Source organism: Hemitrygon akajei, chromosome 31 (assembly GCF_048418815.1).
Source record: "Hemitrygon akajei chromosome 31, sHemAka1.3, whole genome shotgun sequence".
In the NCBI taxonomy this organism is placed as follows: domain Eukaryota; kingdom Metazoa; phylum Chordata; class Chondrichthyes; order Myliobatiformes; family Dasyatidae; genus Hemitrygon; species Hemitrygon akajei.
In genome coordinates, this window is record NC_133154.1 from 1374778 (window position 1) to 1391326 (window position 16549).

Genomic DNA, 16549 nt, shown 5'->3' on the forward strand with positions numbered 1-16549 from the left:
TTTCAGTGAATTATGGATCTGTATTCCGAGATCTTTTTGTTCTCCCACACTCCTCGGTGCCCTCCCATTCACTGTGCAAGGCCCACTCTGGTTGGACCTCCTGCAGTGCACCACCTCGCACTTCTATACACCAAACCCCATCTGCCAGTTTTCAGCCCAGTTTCCCAGCTGATCTAGACCACACTTCTAGCTCTCACAGTCTTCCTGGCTGTACATTACATTCCCAATCTTGGAGCCATCTACAAATTTGCTGATCCAGTTAACCACATTATCATCCAGATCATTGATACAAATGGCAAACAGCAAAGAACCCAGCACTAATCCCTATGGAACTCCACTAGTCACAGACCTTCAGTCAGAGAGGCAACCCTCCAACGGCCACTCTGGCTTCTCCCACAAAGCCAATGTCTAATCCAATTTACTACCTCATGTTGAATGCCAGGACCTCGTCAAATACCCTGCTAAAGTTCATGTAGAAAACATCTGCTGCCTTCCCTTCATCAATTTTCCTTCCTCAAAAAACTATACATTTGGTTAGACACAACCTACCATCCACAAAGCCATGCTAACTGTCCCTAATCAGTCCATGTCTATCCGAATACTCACTTAGAATACCTTTCAATACTTTCCCACAACTGATCTCAGGCTCACTGGCTTATAATGTTCTGGTTTTTCTTAGAGCCTTTCTTAAACGGTGGGACGACATTGGCAAGCCTCCAGTCCTCTGGTACCTCTCCTGTCTTTAAGGATGATATAAATATCTCTGCGAGGATTCCGGCAGTTTCTGCACTTGCCTCCCGTAGGGTCTGAGGGAACACGTTGTTAGGCCCTGGGGATTTATCCACCCTAATTCGCCTCAAGACGGTACACTCCCCTCCTCTGTAATCTGTATCGGGTCTATGATGGAACAGGTCCTTCAACCCAACTCATCTGTGCTGACCAGGGTGTTGCTCCTGTTTGTCCACATCCACCTTCTCACAGCTCCCATTGGGCAGGAGGTACCGAAGCCTGAACAGGCTGAAGCACCTGTTCTGTGTTAGATCACTCTGTGAGAAGGGAGACTGACCCGGGCAGGAAAGAGAATGAATGATGCATAGGCTTTCTTCTAAGTTTGTTTTTACCTTTGAGGTCCATGTCTAGAGATCCCTCAAAGTTGCTGTGCAAGTTGTTAAGAAGGTTGTTGGCCCAACAGGCATGGCTGAATCACTGCTTCAGTCCAGCAGGACCGTGACCTGTCCGATCACTTTGCAAGAGAACCTGCTATTTCTGTCTGTCTGTGATTTTATTTCTTGTAAAATCTGTCGATGTGTTTCTGTGAATACTGTGTCGCTGATATTGCTGCAAGTAAGTTTTTCATTGCATCTGTGCCCATCTGACAATAAACTGCACTGTGATTTCAACTGGCATGATTCTGCCACTGTCTGTGATACCAGGGGGAGCCACACCTATAATCAATAATCCCCCACCCAGGCCATGATTCTTAAGACCATAATACATAGGAGCAGAATTAGGCCATTTGGCCCATCGAGTCTGCTCTGCCATCTCAACATGCCTGACTTATTATTCTCTCAAACTCAGTCTCCTGCCTTCTCTCCGTAACCTTTGATACCCTGACTAATCAGAAACCTATTAACTTCCACTTTAAATATACGCAATGACTTGGCCTCCACTGCCCCTGTGGTGCTGGACTCCTCAGATTTACCATCCTCTGGCTAAAGAATATCCTCCTCATCTCTGTTCTAAAGGGAAATCTTGTATTGTGAGGCTGTGCCCTCAGGTCCTAGACTCCCCCACTATAGGAAATATCTTCTCCATATCCACTCTATCTGGGCCTTTCAGTATTCGGTAAGTTTCAATGAGGTTCCCAACGTACTCTTCTGAACTCCAGTGAGTACAGGCTCAGAACCATCAAATGCTCCTCATATATATCTGAGCTCTTTCCAATGCCAGCACATCCTTTCTTAGATAAGGGGCTCAAAGCTGCTGACAATCCTCCCAGTGCAGTCTGACCAATGCCTTATAAAGCTCTGCATTACATCCTTGCTTTTATATTCTAGTCCTCTCTGTGTAAATTGTTGGGGGTCAGAGTTGGTGGGTCAGGTAAGTAAGAGGGGTCTAGAGAGAGGGCTGGGAGGAGCAGGGTTGAAGGTCGGGTGTTTGAGATGTCAGGGTTGCAGTGGGAGGAGGATGTCCCCTGACCTCAGTTCTGCTCTTACACAGGGTGACAGCAGCATCCGTTACTATGAGGTGACAGACGAGGCTCCCTACGTCCACTTCCTTTCCATGTTCTCAAGCAAGGAATCACAGAGGGGCCTCTGCTACATGCCCAAGAGGGGCCTTGACATCATGAAGTGTGAGATCGCCAGGTAAAGGAAGACGGGGAGTTCCAACCCAGGCTGCTTACACACGCGGTCCCACAGGCACAGTCTCAACATGCGCAATACAGCATGGCATACACAGACGAGTACGCAGTCCCAGACACAATCCCACGTACACAGACCAGCATGCGGTCCCAGACAATCAGAGACCCTCGCATTGACATGCTTCCACGTACACAGGCAGAGCGCAGACACAGTCCCAGAATGTCTGAGACTCTCCCCCAGCGCACGTCCCGGAGTGTCTGAGAATCTCCCCCAGCGCACGTCCCGGCGTATCTGAGACTCTCCCCCCGCGCACGTCCCGGAGTGTCTGAGACTCTCCCCCAGCGCACGTCCCGGAGTGTCTGAGACTCTCCCCCCACGCACGTCCCGGAGTGTCTGAGACTCTCCCCCAGCGCACGTCCCGGAGTGTCTGAGACTCTCCCAGCGCATGTCCCGGAGTCTCTCAGACTCCCCCAGCGCACGTCCCGGAGTGTCTGAGACTCCCCCAGCGCACGTCCCGGAGTGTCTGAGACTCCCCCAGCGCACGTCCCAGAGTGTCTGAGACTCTTCTCAGACGAGGTCCCAGACTGTCTGGGACTCTGCCCCAGTACACGTCCCGGAGTGTCTGAGACCCTGTCCTCTCTCTGTTCCAGGTTCTACAAACTCCACGAGAGGAGGTGCGAGCCTATCGTGATGACGGTCCCACGTAAGGTGAGTCCCAGGTCCCAGACCCTATGCTAAGATGCTCGCACTCCCCGTTCCCGGCACAGATACATGGAGACCAGGGCACAGACGCTCCATCTCTCTGTGCTGACTGGATCACACTTTTGTTTCCTGCCCTGTTTTTTAATTACAAAAAATATTTATTTCAATTTCTATTTCTATTACAATATTACTACAAAAACGCTAGAGACTAACACTAACCAAATCAAAGTTTCATGCTACTGTCTGGGAGTTTGTACATTTTCCCTGTGACCGCATGGGTTTTCTCCGGCTGCTCTGGTTTCCTCCCACAGTCCAAAGACGAACCGGCTGATAGGTTAATTGGTCATTGTAAACTGGCTCATGATTAGGCGAAGGTTGAATCGGGTGTTGCAGGGTTGCAGACAGCACAGCCATGAAGGACTGTGAGGGCCTGTTCCACGCAGAATCTAAATCATTTAATTAATTAATTTGATTTAAAAAATTAAATGGTTTTTCTATCCCCATCGTTTATCCCATTTTTTCCCAAAATACATTTTTTGTAACTGCTACGTTGTACTTTGAACTACAACATAGAACACTACAGGCCATTTGGCCCATTATGTTGTACCAACCTTTTAACCTACAAGACCAATGTAACTCTTCCCTCTCACACAGCCTCCATTTTTCTATCATTCAGGAATCTTTTCAATGTCCCGAATGTATCTGCCTCTACATCACCTCTGGCAGTGTGTTCCACACACCCCAGCACTTTCCATATAAAAAGCCTACCTCTGACATCCCCCCCTGTAATGCCCTCCAATCACTTTAAAGTGATACCCCCTCGTATCGGCCATTTCCGCCTGGGGAAAAGCCAAAGACTGTCGACCTGATCTATCGTACGTCTCTTATCATCTCGTAGATCTCTATCAATAACAAAACTACAGACAATGACAGTGATTCAAACAGACTAAATTAAAATGTTCCCATCCTGATCTAGGGTGATATTTATTCCCTTTTTTAACAAACGTATGTTTATTGCAACTTTTACATTGCTCCAATATTACTACAAAAAACACTACAGACATCCCATCGCTTCCCATCCCTTTCCCATCGCTTCCCATTCCTATCCCATCGCTTCCCATTCCTATCCCATCTCTTCCCATCCCTATCCCATCGCTTCCCCATTCCTATCCCATCGCTTCCCATTCCTATCCCATCTCTTCCCATTCCTATCCCATCTCTTCCCATCTCTATCCCATCGCTTCCCATCCCTATCCCATCGCTTCCCATCCCTATCCCATCGCTTCCCATTCCTATCCCATCTCTTCCCATCCCTATCCCATTGCTTCCCATTCCTATCCCATCGCTTCCCATTCCTATCCCATCTCTTCCCATTCCTATCCCATCGCTTCCCATTCCTATCCCATCTCTTCCCATTCCTATCCCATCTCTTCCCATCTCTATCCCATCGCTTCCCATCCCTATCCCATCACTTCCCATCCCTATCCCATCGCTTCCCATTCCTATCCCATCGCTTCCCATTCCTATCCCATCTCTTCCCATCCCTATCCCATCGCTTCCCATTCCTATCCCATCGCTTCCCATCCCTATCCCATCGCTTCCCATTCCTATCCCATCACTTCCCATTCCTATCCCATCTCTTCCCATCCCTATCCCATCGCTTCCCATTCCTATCCCATCTCTTCCCATTCCTATCCCATCTCTTCCCATCTCTTCCCATTCCTATCCCATCGCTTCCCATTCCTATCCCATCTCTTCCCATTCCTATCCCATCTCTTCCCATCTCTATCCCATCGCTTCCCATCCCTATCCCATCACTTCCCATCCCTATCCCATCGCTTCCCATTCCTATCCCATCGCTTCCCATTCCTATCCCATCTCTTCCCATCCCTATCCCATCGCTTCCCATTCCTATCCCATCGCTTCCCATCCCTATCCCATCGCTTCCCATTCCTATCCCATCGCTTCCCATTCCTATCCCATCTCTTCCCATCCCTATCCCATCGCTTCCCATTCCTATCCCATCTCTTCCCATTCCTATCCCATCTCTTCCCATCTCTATCCCATCGCTTCCCATCCCTATCCCATCGCTTCCCATCCCTATCCCATCGCTTCCCATTCCTATCCCATCTCTTCCCATCCCTATCCCATCGCTTCCCATTCCTATCCCATCTCTTCCCATCCCTATCCCATCGCTTCCCATTCCTATCTCATCTCTTCCCATCCCTATCCCATCTCTTCCCATCCCTATCCCATTGCTTCCCATTCCTATCCCATCGCTTCCCATTCCTATCCCATCGCTTCCCATCCCTATCCCATCTCTTCCCATTCCTATGAATAGACAGTAGACAGTAGGTGCAGGAGTAGGCCATTCGGCCCTTCTAGCCAGCACCGCTATTCACTGTGATCATGGCTGATCATGCACAATCAGTACCCCGTTCCTGCCCTCTCCTCATATCCCTTGACACCGCTATCTATAAGAGCTCTATCGAACTCTCTCTTGAATGCATCCAGAGACTTGGCCTCCACTGCCTTCTGGGGCAGAGCATTCCACATATCCACCACTCTCTGGGTGAAAAAGTTTTTCTGCATCTCTGTTCTAAATGGCCTACCCCTTATTCTTAAACTGTGGCCTCTAGTTCTGGACTCACCCATCAGCAGGAACATGCTTCCTGCCTCCAGCGTGTCCAATCCCTTAATAATCTTATATGTTTCAATCAGATCCCCTCTCATCCTTCTAAATTCCAGTGTATACAAGCCCAGTCGCTCCAATCTTTCAGCATATGACAGTCCCCGCCATCCAGGGAATCAACCTCGTGAACCTACGCTGCACTCCCTCAATAGCAAGAATGTCCTTCCTCAAATTTGGAGACCAAAACTGCACACAATACTCCAGGTGTGGTCTCACCAGGGCCCTGGACAGCTGCAGAAGGACCTCTTTACTCCTATACTCAATTCCTCTTGTTATAAAGGCCAGCATGCCATTAGCTTTCTTCACTGCCTGCTGTACCTGCATGCTTGCTTTCATTGACTGATGTACAAGAACACCTAGATCTCGTTGTACTTCCCCTTTTCCTAACTTGACTCCATTTAGATAGTAATCTGCCTTCCTGTTCTTGCCACCAAAGTGGATAACCTCACATTTATCCACATTAAACTGCATCTACCATACATTTGCCCACTCACCCAACCTGTCCAAGTCACCCTGCATTCTCATAACATCTTCCTGACATTTCACACTGCCACCCAGCTTTGTGTCATTTGCAAATTTGCTAATGTTACTTTTAATCCCTTCATCTAAATTATTAATGTATATTGTAAACAGCTGCGGTCCCAGCACCGAACCTTGCGGTACCCCACTGGTCACAGCCTGCCATTCCGAAAGGGACCCGTTAATCACAACTCTTTCTTTCCTGTCAGCCAGCCAATTTTCAATCCATCTCAGTACTCTGCCCCCAATACCATGTGCCCTAATTTTGCCCACTAATCTCCTATGTGGGACTTTATCAAAAGCTTTCTGGAAGTCCAGGTACACTACATCCACTGGCTCTCCCTTGTCCATTTTCATAGTTACATCCTCAAAAAACTCCAGAAGATTAGTCAAGCATGATTTTCCCTTCATAAATCCATGCTGACTCGGACTGATCCTTCTACTGCTATCCAAATGTGTCGTAATTTCCTCTTTTATAATTGACTCCAGCATCTTTCCCACCACTGACGTCAGGCTAACCGGTCTATAATTCCCTGTTTTCTCTCCTTTCTTGAAAAGTGGGACAACATTAGCCACCCTTCAATCAGCAGGAACTGTTCCTGAATCTATAGAACATTGGAAAATGATTACCAATGCATCCACAATTTCTAGAGCCACCTCTTTAAGTACCCTGGGATGCAGACCATCAGGTCCCGGGGACTTATCAGCCTTCAGACTCAACAGTCTATCCAACACCGTTTCTTCCCTAATATAAATTTCCTTCAGTTCATCCTTTACCCTAGTTCCTTTGGCCACTATTACATCTGGGAGATTGTTTGTGTCTTCCCTAGTGAAGACAGATCCAAAGTACCTGTTCAACTCATCTGCCATTTCCTTGTTCCCCTTAATAAATTCACCTGTTTCTGTCTTCAATGGCCCAATTTTGGTCTTAACTATTTTTTTGCTATTCACATACCTAAAGAAGCTTTTACTATCCTCCTTTATATTCTTGGCTAGTTTACCTTTGTACCTCATTTTTTCTTGGCGTATTGCCTTTTTTGTTATCTTCTGTTGCTCTTTAAAAGCTTCCCAGTCCTGCGGTTTCCCGCTCATCTTTGCTATGTTATACTTCTTCTCTTTTATTTTTATACTGCCCCTTACTTCCCTCGTTAGCCATGGCCGCCCCTTACTCCCCTTAGGATCTTTCTTCCTCTTTGGAATGAACCAATCCTGCACCTTCTGCATTATTCCCAGAAATACCTGCCATTGTTGTTCCACTGTCTTCCCTGCTAGGGTATTGTTCCATTGAACTTTGGCCAGCTCCTCCCTCATAGCTCCATAGTTCCCTTTGTTCAACTGTAATACTGACACATCCGATTTTCCCTTCTCCTTCTCAAATTGTAGGTTAAAATTCCTTCCCTTATCCTTCCCCTTCTGATGCACCATCAATAACTCTCGGAGGCGTGAGTCAAGGTAGGCTTTTATTAGCTGGAAGAAAGCACCGTCAGCAGCAAGAGACCACCACACAGCATCCTGGAGACTGAGGGAGGAGCAGTGCCTCCAATCGCCTTTATACAGGGGTCTGTGGGAGGAGCCACAGGAGCAGTCAGCGGGGGGGGGGGGCGTATCCAGACAGGTATATGTAGTTCACCACACCCTCCCATCCCTATCCCATCTCTTCCCATCCCTATCCCATCTCTTCCCATCCCTATCCCATCTCTTCCCATCCCTATCCCATCCCTATCCCATCTCTTCCCATCCCTATCCCATCTCTTCCCATCCCTATCCCATCCCTATCCCATCTCTTCCCATCCCTATCCCATCTCTTCCCATCCCTATCCCATCCCTATCCCATCTCTTCCCATCCCTATCCCATCTCTTCCCATCCCTATCCCATCTCTTCCCATCCCTCTCCCATCCCTATCCACTAGAGACAATAACAGACTAAAACAGAGTAAATTAAAAGCTTCCCATCCCTATCCCCGCACAACATCTATTAAATGGTCTTTCCTGATCTCCCTGTTCATGAGTCTGTGATACCCAATGGTTCTGAAACACCTCTGTATCACCTGGGAAGCACCCGTGTCACATGTAAAACAGCCCTGTGTCACCCGTGTCACATGTAAAACAGCCCTTGTCACCCGTGGAACACCCGTGTCACCCGTGTCACATGTAAAACAGCCCTGTGTCACCCGTGTCACATGTAAAACAGCCCTGTGTCACCCGTGGAACACCCGTGTCACCCGTGTCACATGTAAAACAGCCTTGTGTCACCCGTGGATATTGCGGGTTCTTTTTCCACAGCGACCCAGTCACAAACATATTCCCTGAACATATTCAGGCAGTCCGCCCAGTCAGAACCCACTGCCTGTCTCCGGGACCCATGGGAGACAGCTGCAGGAGCAGGTTAACCAGGGCACCCTATGCGCTCCCACTGGATGACTACATATACAGGGTGGCGCTGAAACATAGCAGAAGCGAGGGGCAACACACACAAGATGCTGGAGGAAATCAGCAGGCCTCGGCCCTCTGCATCCACCCACACAGCCCGGCTCACCAGCACTGGGTCTGGCACCTTCCCTCATCAGTATCCAGGATCATATTCCCGGATGTGAGGGATCCGGGTGGGAGAGATGCCCCTCTGATGCGGGCTGATGTTCCAACTGTGAGAAATTCCCCCCGTCCCCCTATCTTCAGTGGTGTTCCAGGTGTGATCTGATCTGGGATCACATTCCAGTTGGGAGAGATTCCCATCCCCATCTGGGAGCACATTCCTGGCCGTAGGCATCTTCCTTTGATCTGCGCTGCCATTCCCGAAGGGAGGGATCAGTCTGGGTGGGAGGCGTGTGAGCTAGGCAGATGTTTCAGGTGGGACGTGGGCAACTGTTGTGGGTTTCCTGACCTTGGACCCATCTCTCTCTGTCCTGGCAGTCGGACTTGTTCCAGGAGGACCTATTCCCCGACACGGCGGGGCCAGATCCAGCTCTGGACGCGGAGGAGTGGCTGTCAGGAAAGGATGCCAGACCGATCTACATCTCGCTGAAGAACGGGGGCACCGGCCCCAGCAAGGCAAAGCCCTTGCAAATCTGTCGCAAGGTGCTGGACGTGAAGAGCAGCTCCCATGGGGGGGCCGGCTCCGCGGCCACAGTGGACGTGGTGAGTGCTGTGGGTTTGACTCCCCGGGGAACTGGTCCTCCCCCCCCCCCCACTGGCCCTGCGAAGGGCTCTCCGTGTGTCTGCATGTACATGGATCTATGTGGTTGTTTGCTTGCGAGAGAGAGTCTGTGTGCTGCTTGTGTAGCTCTACAGAGAGGCAGTGAGGTGAGTGGGAGAGTGTATCTGTATAACTGTGTGTCTGTGGCTATGTAACTGTGTGGGTGACTTGTATGACTGTGTCTGTGTGTGTGTCTCCGTAACTATGTATCTGTGCCAGACTATGTTTAAGTGTGGCTGTGAGTTACAGTGTCTCAGAATGACTGTGTGTGATTGATGTGTGACTGTATGTGTGTGACTGTGTGTGATTGATGTGCGACTGTATGTGTGTGACTGTGTGTGATTGATGTGTGACTGTATGTGTGTGACTGTGTGTGATTGATGTGTGACTGTGTTTGTGTGACTGTGTGTGATTGATGTGCGACTGTATGTGTGTGACTGTGTGTGATTGATGTGTGACTGTATGTGTGTGACTGTGTGTGATTGATGTGTGACTGTATGTGTGTGACTGTGTGTGATTGATGTGCGACTGTATGTGTGTGACTGTGTGTGATTGATGTGTGACTGTATGTGTGTGACTGTGTGTGATTGATGTGCGACTGTATGTGTGTGACTGTGTGTGATTGATGTGCGACTGTATGTGTGTGACTGTGTGTGATTGATGTGTGACTGTATGTGTGTGACTGTGTGTGAGTAATACCTACTGCCCGTTATGCCGCTGGCATTTAAGGCAGCAATGAAGGTGATAGAAACATAGAAAACCCACAGCACAATACAGGACCTTTGGCCCACAAAGTGTGCCAAACATGTCCCTACCTTAGAAATTACCCAGGGTGACCCATAGCCATAGGGTCCTCTATCTCTGGTACTGTTCATGGCTTCCTTCATCATGTTAGCTTCCTCTTGGTTTCACTCCTGTCAGCCATGCAAGTCCCAGGTGGAGACTCAGGAATACCATCACACTCAGATGGAGAAGGGTTCTTCGTTGCTGTTTCCATAACAGTTTTGTGTTTGACCAGTCAGGGTAGGTAGTCCTGAGCTGAACCCCGAACCTGGAGGACCAGTGGACCACTCTTAGTCTGGCCTCTACCCTTTGACCTGTTTGACACGGGTGGCCCTACCAGGAGCCAAAGTTTAAAGGTAACGTAGTTCTCTGGGTCATCGAGGCACACAAGCCTCCGAACCCAATGACAAGGTTGCGGTCCTCTTAGAGGGTAAGTGTGACTGTGTGTGGCTGTAATGGTGTAAGTGTGACTGTGTGTGACTGTATCTGTAAGTGAGACTGTTTGAGTGTGTGCACAAGCATCTAGTGTGAACATACAGGGCTGCGTGTGAGTGTGTGTATGTCTATGTGTGAATGTGCATATTTCTGTGTGTTCATGCAGCAACGTGTGCAAATGTCTGTGTGTGAATGTATGAGCAACTGTGCATGTCCATGCACGTGTGTGCATTTGTGCAAGTGCGTACGCCTGTGCACAGGAAGTGTACAAGTACCTGTCTCAAAGTAGGCAGACGGTGAAGGCTGATGGGACTTACTCTGGCTGGAGGTCTGTGGTGTTGCACAGGAACCTCTGCTGTTGGTAATAAGATAGATAGATAGATAGATACTTTATTCATCCCCATGGGGAAAATACTCCCAGTGGCCACTTTATTAGGTACAGAGGGTACTGAGTGTTTATATATAAAAATGTAGATTGGTGGGTAAGTAGGTTTTTGTAGACAATATGAAAATTGGAGATATTGTGGATGGTGTACAAGGTTGCTAAAGGACATAGCAGGAAATAGATCAGTTACAGATTATGGGCAGTTAAATGGCAGATGGAGTTTAATCCGGGCAAATGTTAGGTGTTGTACAAATGTAAAGGGACAGGGCACAGTCAATGGCAGGACCTGTAATTGTGCTGACAGTCAGGTCATCCCATCACAGGATGGGAGTGGGGGCAGATGAGGCTCACCAGGGTGCTGCCTGGATTAGAGGAGATGAGCTGTAAGAAGTTGGCCAAACTTGGCTTGTTTGCTGTGGAGCAGCAGGGAGGTTTATAAATAAGCTTATGAGAGGCAAAGATAGAGCAGATAGCCAGTATCATTCTTGCGGAGTTGCGTCAGAATCAGCTTCATTATTACAAGACATATGATGTGAAATTTGTGGTTTTGCAGCAGCAGCTCAGTGTAAGATATAAAAATGACCATAAGTTACAGGAGAGAAGTAACAAGATGGTGCTTGTAGGGTTGTGGTCTGTTCGGGATCTGATAGCGGAGGGGAAGAAGCTTTCCCAGAATCATTGAGTGTGGGTCTTCAGACTCCTGGACCTCCTCCCCAATGGAGAAGAGGGCACGTCCCATACGGTGAGGGTCCTTAGTGATAGATGCTGCCTTCCTGAGGCATCGCCTCTTGAGGATGTCCTCAATGGTAGGGAGTGTTGTGCCCGTGAGGAAGTTGATTGAGTCTGCAACCCTCTTGTGATCCTGTGCATTGGAGCCTCCAGAACAGACAGTGATGCAGCCTGTCAGAATGCTCTCCATGGTACATCTGCAGAAATTTGCAAGTATCGTGGTAACATGGGCCTCCTAGTATTCAGTAGGAACTTGAAGAGCATGCACTTAGATAAATTGCTCATGGTTGTTAGAATGGGGGGGCGTCTATCGGTGGGAGATTTTAATTTCTGCTGTAGTGACCAGACTATTGGGCTACTCCGCCCGTTAGGGGCCTGGACAAGGTGAAATCTTTAAGATGTGTCTCCTGGGCAAATACATCCCGTCCTTACTTGGGAGGGTGCGATGCTGGAATTCCTCTTGGGGAACGAGACAGCGGGCAGTCAGGGAGCGTGTCGGCTCCAGTGACCATAATCCGATCACATTTAGGATGGCTTCTGATTTATCTTCATGCTGATGTGGTCTGCAGTACACTTCTCTATGTGACTAGCAACAGAATCCACGCATCTCTCAATGTTTACATCGTTGCCTCCCTGATCGTTCTCCATTTGGTACGTGGAGCTCAGAAAAACAGAGGGCTATGGGTAACCCGAGTAATTTCTGAGGTAGGGACATGTTTGGCACAGCTTTGTGGGCCGAAGGGCCTGTGTTGTGCTGTGGGTTTTCTGTTTCTGTTTGGTGTTTCCAAAGCAGTCAGTCTTGCAGTGCTGAAACTGGCCCCTTGGGCCACGTTTCTCACCAGCTTCAGAATTGTTTTGGCCTGGTAATCGCAAACAAGAGAAAATCTGCAGATGCTGGAAATCCAAGAAACACACACAAAATTTTGGAGGAACTCAGCAGGCCAGGCAGCATCTATGGAAAAGAGTATACAGTTGCTGTTTTGAGCTGAGGCCCTTCATCAGGACTATTTAATTAGCATGCAGATTTGTATATAGGGTGTTTCTTGGCAGTGACCAGTGTGCTGAGCTGCCTTTTAAAAATCTCATTCAGATCTGAAGACTGGTTGCTGTTAAAGTTAATATTCGCTCTATTCCATAGCCCCAGAATACACTCTACATTATCTTGCAGGTGTACAAGGAGCGGGTGAGGCTTCACTTGAGAACTTTGTAGTTTTGGTCAGTCTATGGTTAACTGGAGACGGTGTAGAGGAAGAGATTTATGAGGATGAAGCCGGCACTCGAGGGCCTGAGAGGTTGCCCAGACTGGGTTCAGAACATAGGAGAATTGATGAGCAAGCTTATCGAAGTGTTTAAAATGACGACAGGCACAGAGAAGGTGGGCAGTCCAGAGCCAGGGGGTGTAGATGTTGGGCAAGGGCCATTGCTTACCACATAGAGGGTGGCAAGTCGATGCCAGAGGAAGTGATGGGGCAATTACAACGGTGTCATTGAGCACTTGATTGGTCCATGGAGGACAGAGGAAGTGACTGAGTCGGCACAGTGGTTGGCAGGGGCTAGGTGAGCCAAAGGGCTTGCATTCTGAGGATTGGAGAATGGCTAATGTTATCCCACTTTTTAAGAAAGGAGGGAGGGAGAAAACAGAGAACTATCGACCTGTCAGCCTAACATCAGTAGTGGGGAAGATGCTAGAGTCCATTATTAAAGATGAAATAGTGGCATATCTAGATAGCAGTGATAGGATTGGGCCAAGCCAGCATGGATTTACTAAGGGTAAATCATGCTTGACTAATCTATTGGAGTTTTTCGAGGATGTAACCAGGAAGTTAGACAAGGGAGATCCAGTGGATGTAGTGTACCTCGATTTTCAGAAGGCATTTGATAAGGTCCCACATAGAAGATTGGTGGGTAAAATCAAAGCTCAGGGCATCGGGGGGAAGGCATTGGCATGGATAGAAAACTGGTTGGCAGATGGAAAGTAAAGGGTAGCGGTGAATGGGTGTTTCTCAGAATGGCAGGTGGTGACTAGTGAGGTGCCACAGGGCTCGGTATTGGGACCACAGCTGTTTACCATTTACATCAACAATTTAGATGAAGGCATTGAGAATAACATCAGCAAGTTTGCTGATGATACTAAGCTGGGTGGCAGTGTGACATGTGATGAGGATGTTAGGAGAATTCAGGGTGACTTGGATAGGCTGGGTGAGTGGGCAGATACTTGGCAGATGACGTTTAATGTGAATAAGTGTGAGGTTATCCACTTTGGGAGTAAGAACAGGAAGGCAGATTATTATCTGAACGGTGTAGTTAGGTAAGGGAGAAATACAAAGAGATCTCGAGTCCTTGTTCATCAGTCACTGAAGGTGAATGAGCAAGTGCAGCAGGCAGTGAAGAAGGCTAATGGAATGTTGGCCTTTATTACAAAGGGAATTGAGTACAAGAGCAAGGAAATCCTCTTGCATTTGTACAGGGCCCTGGTGAGACCACACCTGGAGTATTGTGTACAGTTTTGGTCTCCAGGGTTAAGGAAGGACATCCTGGCTGTAGAGGAAGTGCAGCATAGATTCACAAGGTTAATCCCTGGGATGTCCGGACTGTCTTACGCAGAGAGGTTAGAGAGACTGGGCTTGTACACGCTGGAATTAAGGAGATTGAGAGGGGATCTGATTGCAACATATAAGATTATTAAGGGATTGGACAAGATAGAGGCAGGAAATATGTTCCAGATGCTGGGAGAGTCCAGTACCAGAGGGCATGGTTTGAGAATAAGGGGTAGGTCATTTAGGACAGAGTTAAGGAAAAACTTCTTCTCCCAGAGTTGTGGGGGTCTGGAATGCACTGCCTCGGAAGGTAGTGGAGGCCAATTCTCTGGATGCTTTCAAGAAGGAGCTAGATAGGTATCTTATGGATAGGGGAATCAAGGGATATGAGGACAAGGCAGGAACCGGGTATTGATAGTAGATGATCAGCCATGATCTCAAAATGGCGGTGCAGGCTCGAAGGGCCGAATGGTCTACTTCTGCACCTATTGTCTAGCTGTGCTGTTTTGCTCTGTGACCCTGAGTTGTGTGCGTAACTGTGGGCATTGAGTGTGAGATTGTGCCTCTGAGCTGTCCCCCTACCCCCTCATTCTCCCAACAGATCCTAACTCAGTAACTACCTGCATCTTCCCCACTTCCTAAAAATCTCTTCACCCAAAACCTTCTCACCCTTTCCCCGACCCTCATCTCACCCTTCTCTCCCCACACTCCACTGACCCTCCCTCTCCCCAACCACTTTCACCTACCTACCCCCAATGCCCCCTTCTCTCCCCACACTCCACTGACCCTCCCTCTCCCCCAACCACTTTCACCTACCTACCCCCAATGCCCCCTTCTCTCCCCACACTCCACTGATCCTCCCTCTCCCCCAACCACTTTCACCTACCTACCCCCAATGCCCCCTCTCCCCACACTCCACTGACCATCCCTCTCCCCCAACCACTTTCATCTACCTACCCCCAATGCCCCCTTCTCTCCCCACACTCCACTGACCCTCCCTCTCCCCCAACCACTTTCATCTACCTACCCCCAATGCCCCCTTCTCTCCCCACACTCCACTGACCCTCCCTCTCCCCCCAACCACTTTCATCTACCTACCCCCAATGCCCCCTTCTCTCCCCACACTCCACTGACAATTTCTCCGCTCTCTCCCCAGACTCAGGTCATCGAGAGCCTTCGGGCAGATATCGAGAAGCTGAGGGCGACCGTAGAGGATCAGGGACAGCGAATCGCTCAGCTGGAGGGCAAGGAGTGAGCTCTCCCAACCACCCCCGTCCCACGCTGCTCCCGAGACCACCTACCTACCCTCCCATCCCAGTGGGTGCTGCCTTACCTCCTCCACCCCCCTCCCCACAAAGGGGTCTGGGGAGCAGGGGGATGGCTGTGAGGCACCTGTCCCACACAGGAACCCCTCCCCTTTACATACATTAGATTCACTGTGAAGCTCCTTAAAGGAGCAGTCCCGAAATTGGATACTGTACTCTGCTCTTGGATCGGGGATCCGATTAAAATGAGGGATCCCTTCCCACTCTCCTGCCCTCCCATCTCTCCTTGGGTAGGGCATGGAAGAGGGTTGGACAGAACAAAATTTGATGTCCATTCTACCCCACTTCCCCCCACCCCCGTTATGAGCCTCGTCAGTGGGTGGGGTGGGGCGGCTGAGCTCTCCAATGAGGAGGCAAGCTTCTTCTGGGTGGGGAGGGGGAGGGAGATGGATGGGGGGGGTGAAGAGAGTTCTAGTGGAGGATCAGAGGAACTTCCATCAAATGTCACCCGGGAAGTGGGGGGGCGGGGGGGGGGAGCTCTTCTTGCTTTTTAAAAAGTAACTGCATTTGGCTTTTGTACCGGAGACCTTTCTGCGTGGAGATCTCCCACACATCCCTCTCTCGCGAGCGGGGTCAGAGGGAAGGTGGGGGTGGGGACAGAGAGAGGGAAGTTGCAATGAGGTAGAAGAGGTAGGGGAGTGAGGGAAGGAAGAGAGGGTTGAAAGTGATGAGAGAGAGGTGGTGAGGGAAAGAAGGGATAGCGAAGATGTGGGTTGAGATGTGACGAGCAAAGGACGGGGGTGGGAGGAAATGGAGAAGATGGCAGCAGCTTTAGAATGAAAACCCCTTGCCAGGCTGGGAAGGGCTCCTGTACACCGCGGTTCCATGTGTGAGATCCATTGCTTTATTAAATGAGAACAGACTCTGTTATCTGGTGTCCAGTTCC

General features: G+C 49.2%; 1 protein-coding gene across 1 annotated transcript in view; it reads left to right on the plus strand.

Annotated features, from left to right (window-relative positions):
- Positions 1 to 16533, plus strand: part of LOC140719271 (coronin-1A-like) — a 42926-nt gene extending 26393 nt beyond the window's left edge. The window contains 4 exon segments of the mRNA XM_073033779.1: positions 2221 to 2366; positions 3014 to 3071; positions 9187 to 9411; positions 15495 to 16533. Coding sequence (XP_072889880.1) covers positions 2221 to 2366; positions 3014 to 3071; positions 9187 to 9411; positions 15495 to 15593 — 528 coding nt within the window. The 3' untranslated portion in view covers positions 15594 to 16533.
- Positions 16534 to 16549: the final 16 nt, after the last annotated feature.